The following is a 7,228-nucleotide window of genomic DNA, read 5'->3' on the forward strand; positions in this document are numbered from 1 at the left end:
ACTGAAGGGCACGCTCCACGCCCCCCCCCCTCCCCCCGGTGACCTCGTACCAAACGGTGATGCCGTCCGCATAGAGCATATGACTCGCGCACTCGACCCAAGCCAGCTTTTCCGAGAGGTCCTTCATCGCTATGTTGAAAAGGAGCGGTGCGACTACGGCGCCCTACGGAGTGCACTTAGCTCCTAACTTGAACGCGTTGGTCTTAGTTGACCGATTTTAATAGTGGCTTTACGGTCCCTTAAAGGGGCCCTGAAACGATTTGACGATTTTCTACAAACGTACTGAGCCGTTAGAGTAGGTCCTTCTGATCATTAATTGACACATCTAAGTGCTCCGCGCAAAGCGTGTAATTTATTATAAGGTTTCAAAAATGCACACCGCTGCCGATCGCAGCACATTGCTCGGCGGAATTTTAAGCCGCCCCTACTCATATGACGGAAATCGCCCATATGCCGCCAGTGGGGCTAGCTATCCGATTGGCTGACCAGGGTGCGTGATCGATAATTTTTCCAACTTTATGGTAAACAAACGATGTTTGTAATAGTTGGAATGTTAATTTGTTTTTATAAAAAGAAAGCAACAGAGAGAGAATGCACAAGAACAATTTTTCAGTACACTTAAGTACTACCGGCAGACATTAAGTGCCGTCTGCTTGTTTTACAACGTCTTTGACGAGAGGTCCGCAGTCAGTGCCGGTCTGTCTCTTCGCGAGCGCTATGATTCGACTTTGTTGCGTTGTAGACTGCAAACGTAGCTACTGGCAATATGTCAAGCTGCGACATCGTGTCCTTCTGCAAGCCAGTAGATGAGCGGACTGGCTACAGCGCATTGGACAGCCGCTATCCGATGGGCGCCAGGACTTGCGCGTTTGTGGCTGTCATTTTACATCGGCAGATTACTAACGCAATAGCGTTCCGCGAGTCTGGTATTAGGGCAAACTAAAGTGCAAGGGGACAGGGCCTGGCCGCTTGGCTGTGCCGTTTAACGGGATGAGCAGAAGCTCAAATGTGCAGGGTCTGCACGGTGCAGCCACCTGGTGGCACAGAGCTGAACCATAAACCGCAGCAGTAACGAAATGTATTCTTCTTTGCTGCTGGTGTAAATTTTTCGCAGGAATGTAATCGTTAACACGTTGTTTTTGTAAATGTTTAAAATGATTTACACTTGGTTGGAGCAATATTAGCTCTTTCTTTGGCTGGTTAAGCTCTGCGCCAACGGGTGGCTGGACCATGGAGACCGATGAGGCAGCTCACGTACGTCTACGCTAAACTTCCTTCTTCAGCTTGAGTTTATGCCTTCACCGTTCCGTCGAAACGTTCTGCTAGTGTGTGATTACCGGAATACCAGAGACGTTCGGCGCTACGACAGAATGTTCGCAACGCACGCTGCTTCGGTAGCTCTCGCTTGGGGTCGACGGCCAAGCGGCTAGCGGAGAGGTTTCGCGCGGTCGGGGGCGGGCTTAACAACAACTGCAAGTGGATGGTGCGACGTCGCATCGTGACGCAGAACCAGTGAAGGCGGAGTTTAGCCCCGATCGCTCGGCGAAAGAGTTGATTGAGGAAGAAAAGTATGGCTAGGGAGGAGGGTAACTTGTAATCGCTTGTAGCTCCATTAATACGTAACGTTTCACTGTGGTGCGAATGGTGGTGAATGGTGCGTTTCATTGTGGTGCGAATGTTCTACTTAAGCTGTACCCTACACGTCTACAAAATTTGTCCGAATGGTTTTAGGGGCCCTTTAAGGAAGAGCTGACGTAAGCTTGAAAGCGTTTCCCTAAGTTTAGGTGCGAGATGGATTTCAGAATGAATCTGTGTGTGATGGAGTCAAAGGCTTTGGCGAGATATAACGCCAAAATACCCCTGACATCCCTGATGTTCTCGTCGATGATCTGCCTTTTGATGAGAAGCATGACGTTCTGCGCCGAAAGAGGACCTTAAGCCTACCATGTTATACGGAAACAATTCTTGTTCCTCGATGTATCTCGTGATTCTGTCATAGAAGAGGTGCTTAGCCACGTTGCCCGCGCAGGACATGAGTGAAATTGGTCTCAGGTTCTCGGGTTTGAGTGGTTTACCTCATTTCGGGATAAGGACCACAGAGGCAGTTTTCCAGTCCTCTGGGACCCAACCAGTTTCCCACGTTCGGTTGACCAGCTCCGTAAGCTTCTCGATTGATTTCTCATCGACGTTACGGGTTACGCAGGATTTTGTTGAAGATGCCATCTGGTCCGGGCGCCGTGTAGCAAAAAACCACCCCACTTTAGTGACCGGGGCGTCGTGCTCCTCTATGGCTTCACCTGTATACTATGGGTAGTCCTCGTGCCCCGAGGCGCCTGCAGGGAGACACCTGTCTGCTAGGCTCTGAAGTATGTCTACGTCTGTTAGCCCCTCTCATTTAAGATCGTGCATTATCCGAACAATAGCTAGGCACTGATTGTTTTCGGATTATGAGTCATCTAACAGCTACTTCAGGAGGTCCCATTTGCCTCCCGTGTGCGTCTGTCTGTCGAATGCCAAACAACCCTCGTTCCATTGTTGCTTGCTCAATTCGTGGCAATACGCTTCGCTTTCACGATTTAACATCGCTACTTCCTTACGCAGCCTCCGACTGCACCTGTGCGTTTCCCATTTAGCGAGTACGGAGTTTTTCGCCTCTACCAGGTGGGCCACGTGTGCATCCATCCTGTTTACCTTTAAGTCTGTTTCGAGTGTTTTAGTAACAGCCTTGACGTCCTCTTTGAGACTCTTTAAGAGGTATTCGAAGCACTCGTACTCCCCTGAGTCTTCTCCCCGGCGTGTACGGAAGGCGTCCCAGTCTACTACGTTGAACGGCCTAAGGTGAGCTGCGCTAATTTCCAGTGAAATTTCCACAACAAAGTGGTCACTTCCCAGATTTTCTTGTTTGCTGTGCCAACTAACACAGGTGGTCTTCTTGACGAAGGCCAGATCCGGTGTGGTCTTACCCGACACTGCATTACCGATGCGCGTGGGAAACGGTGGGTCCGTAACTAGGTCTAGTGAGCAGTTTGTAACCGCTTGAAGTAGATTTATTCCTTTAGGGAAATACGTTTGGCTAAATTAAGCATTTAATGAATATCTTTCGTTTTGGGGTGTAGGCGCTACTACATCGCTGGGAAAATGTGGCCTAGGAAAAAGCAGTTGGTTTTGTTTTATAAAAAAACGTTATTAGATAAGGAGGCTTTAAATGATTATCTAGGAAAAAATGAGCAGTAATATAGGTGAGGCCGACGCGCACATTGAGAGCCAGCAGCAGTCAACCGCGTGTAGATCAGATAAAAAAAAGTTAACAAATCTGGTAATATACGTTTGAAAATGACAGCGTTTGTTAGTTTGCCAGAGCGCCTTAACGTGACTTGGAGGAGCTTTCAGGCCCTTCCTTCTTTACTATTTGTACGTCACGACAGCACGCCTCTCCCGTTTCAAACACATTTTATTTATTTGCCGTGAGTGGCCATCTTACATTGAGGTGACCTTATTTAACTAGGAGGGCCGTTATTCTCAGCTAGTAGAACTAAGTATTAACGGCGGCGGTAACCATGGTGACCGGCGGCCCATCCGCCGTAGTTAGCTGGACCATATCGACCAGCACCATAGCCAGCACCATAGCCGTTGGGGCGTCCATATCCAGCGTAGCCCGAGCCTCCGAGCCCCTGTCCATACGGAGCGTATCCGGAACGTCCGTATCCACCATACCCGTAGGCACCAGCAGCAGCAGCATTCTGGCCGTATCCGTATGCACCGTACCTGCCGTAACCGTTCGTGTAGCCAGGCAATGTAGCCCTAGCACCGTATCCTGCAGTAGCTGCAGCTCCAGAGGGAACCGGCGGAGCAATCGGCGCGGCGTTGAACACGACATCGGCGCTGGCTCCAGGTGCTGTGCCCGGCTCGTTGGTGTCTACTGTGGCACGGAATCCGTTGGCGTCGGCGACGTAGTTGACGCGCCGGTACAGGCCGTACACGTCCATGTATCCGTACGAACCGGTCTTCACGTTGTTGGCATCGCCCTGCTCATTGCGGTACTGCCGGTTGCCGAACTCATCCACCGTGTCGTATCCTGAATTGTATGGCTGGGGTGGCTAGAAAGAAGGGCGCCATCAGGATTTGGAATGGATGGAAATGTCTGAATGGATTTAACATGACTGCCAACTTCGACGACCTCATGCACGTTACGTTAAATGCCTCGCCGAAGTGCAATATGGAAGTTCAATATCATTGGTTGAACGCAGAAACGCTTCCGATTGGTGCCAAGTGTTTGTTATTAGACAATGTCTGGCTTGTCACTTCGGCTGCTTGCTATTACAAATAAACCGCAGTTATTTCTAGCAGCACTTCCGACATAGAAGTGACATACTTAAATCGTATTTTGTGCTTGCAAATTCGTCGATTAGGTGCACACATGCTCGAAGAATAGTTATCTAGCAACTACTTCAAATGTCAGTACAATGGTGCCCTAGTGGCTCTTCTAACAGCGAAAATATATTTCAGCTTACATTTGGTAACCAGGGCTGAAAGTGATGGCTATCGGGGAAAATACCTATAGCGCTACCATCGGAAGATAGAAGCAACTTTGCACCCACGGACACCAGTCTTCGGAAACGCTATCTCGTTGGCCAATAACTATATTACAGTTGAACAGCATTCTGTTTATGAAACGCGGGGTAAAATATTTCAAGGGCCTCGAGAGCTCGAACTATCGTTTCTCCTTAATGCAATAATGAAAATCAAAGAAAACAATCAGTGCTTCGTTTAATGAGATCGTTTAAACACGTTGAAAGGTGCGCAGGGCTCTTCTGCGCTCGAGGCTTGGGCCTGGTGGCCGTATGCGAGATACATTCTGATTCGCGGAAGCGGTGGTAGCGGAAGGATGTCATCACTTACTGCGGCGTAGTCAGAATATCCTCTGTAAGGACTTCCTGCACCAGGGCCAAAGTAGCCTCCGTATCCGGGACCTTGGTATCCCGCCCCCGTTTGGTGGTGATGCAGCGCGTTGGTTCGCCACATAATGCAAGCCAGGAACAGCTGCAACTGGAGTGGGAAGCAATGTCTTCCTTCTAGGGAAATACCATCTCTTATCCCCCTTCAGAATAACTGCGAGGCTGGGGAAAACTGTCATTTCATCGATTTTCGAGGTATTCACTCCGGTGCTGAGAGAGCGAAAACAGTCCTCGTTTTTGAGAAAGTCTTTCAGAGTTCTGTGGACGTAAATACGAACGTCTAACGGTTGTGTGCTGTGCAACAATTATTTTCTATCACCATTCTAGTTGGGCCTCTGCAATCCGCTGACAGAGTTCAAATTTTCTTGCGACAAAGTGTATGTCGAGCGTTTGCTCCAACCTGAACAGCAAGAATTTCTAGCGCGTTTCCTTGTATATGATGCCGTGAGTTTCTAACAACCAAAATGACAAGGAAAACTTCAGCAAGTGCACACTGTTTTAAAAGGGAAAAGTAGAAAATTTCCAGAGCAATGGGGAGTCAGTAAACGATTGCGTGAGACTTATCTCGACCAGTTACTGTTTGCCGCTGTGGACTGCATAATTTTCACGCCCTGGACAAGAGAGTTAATTGGGAACAGAATATTTAGAATATATACGTTTTTGATGAAGCGTTGCCTGGCCTGATAACGGGGACGAAGGAGCGAGTCATTAAATTAATCTCGAGCGATTCTCACACTAAAATAAGCTGCAGCTCCCTGTCTGCTGTTGTATCAATCTCAATGAAGCAGCGACGGGACTAATCGAGCTGCACCGCTGTGAGGAATACAGGATGCGGATTATCCCGCACAAAAGGTGATCCTGACTGGATGGCAAACTTTTCTGCACACACGACAAGCAAAAAAAAGTATTACGTGCAAGTAACCCTGCGAAACGAGGCGACTAATTATATTCTAGAGATACCGAAGTGAATATTTGCTTAGCTTGCATATTTATCGCAAAGGTTAAACTTGATGCGCCAGATTGATAACGGTGTGGAAGACTTTCGTAACATGGGCGCCCAATTCGGAAACGTTGGAACACGGGAACCAAGACGAACCACGAAGCCTGCTACTACCAAAGTCGTGGAGAATGGCTTTCACAGCATCTCGTTTGACGCAGATGCGTCTGTTGCTTGCATTAACTTTGACCAGCTGTGGCATATACGGCCGCCTGGTATATCGGTCAGTTCACATTTGATGCGCTTTCCAAAGAATAGGAAAATAAAAAGCGTGACAATATCAACAACAAAATTCTGAAAAGTAAGCTTTTTTCTACAATAGGCGTTACAGTGGTGCAGTTTACCATGGTACCATTAAAAAAGTTTGACGCTCTTAAGTTTTGGCGAGATTAGCAGTGATTTAAAATAAGGTTTTGAACACTTTTGCAGCTTAGCATCAGTTTACAGCAATAAAATTACTGCCGTCGTTTTCTATAGTAGTATGTGTTGATGCCACAGCTGCAGATGGCCTTCCTCAGATTCCTGCCGCGAGTTGTATGTAGGGACACCTATTAAGAAGTATTGCCACTACCCTCGGCAAATATCCACTCATGTTTTTGTTTGCCAGACTGTGCCCCCTTTAATGCAGCGTCGGGCTCTCGATGTGTTGCAAAAGAGTTCATAACGCGCAGGATGTTTGCCATCGCAGCAGTGCTTTGTTACCCAGGAGCGCGAAAGATTCAAATGGCGGCGTTGTCAATTTCTGGGCTTCGCGCTGTTCGTGGCTGACAAGCTATATTTGATGAATGCAAATAAACTAACAGGAAGTGCCACAATCTCACCTTCAAGAACATCTTGGCTCTTGCCTGTTCTAGTACGGAGTGCTTCAGCGTACTGTGGTAGCTACCGCGCTATCGCAGCTGTGAAGTAGTGTGCGCGAGGTTTCTAGCGGGAGGCATTTATACTCCCGTCGACGACATCTGCCTGACACTGGTGCCCACGTGACAAAAGCACCGTTTACAAAACAGCGTTGTAGCGCACGACCTTGCGTGACGCCCGGTCAGCGGGTAAGTAGCGCGCTGTACTCAAAGCGTGCCCACTGCGAGGACCTTGTTGCGCGCGCAAGGCACATACATTAGAGCACGCATTTCACAATTTGGAGGTTGTAGGCGACGCTGCTGACATAAAATCTTAATGTGTGCAAATGCGCGTTGCCAGTCTAGACTCGACTCCTTTAATCTCTTACTGCTTCTTGCGAGTGCTTTCTTCAGCAGTACGGGTTGTGTGCACATTTGTT

The 7,228-nt window shown here is 48.4% G+C and overlaps 1 protein-coding gene across 1 annotated transcript; it reads right to left on the minus strand.

Moving 5' to 3' along the window:
• Positions 1 to 3,539: 3,539 nt before the first annotated feature.
• On the minus strand, positions 3,540 to 5,022 carry LOC142570682 (uncharacterized). Its single transcript, XM_075679030.1, has 2 exons — positions 4,900 to 5,022; positions 3,540 to 4,097 (listed from the first exon to the last, which is right to left on the minus strand). The coding sequence occupies exons 1-2, from the start codon at positions 5,020 to 5,022 to the stop codon at positions 3,540 to 3,542; spliced, it is 681 nt and encodes a 226-aa protein (XP_075535145.1).
• Between the last annotated feature and the right edge of the window lie 2,206 nt (positions 5,023 to 7,228).

The sequence above is a fragment of the Dermacentor variabilis genome, chromosome 2, assembly GCF_050947875.1.
Source record: "Dermacentor variabilis isolate Ectoservices chromosome 2, ASM5094787v1, whole genome shotgun sequence".
Taxonomy (NCBI): domain Eukaryota; kingdom Metazoa; phylum Arthropoda; class Arachnida; order Ixodida; family Ixodidae; genus Dermacentor; species Dermacentor variabilis.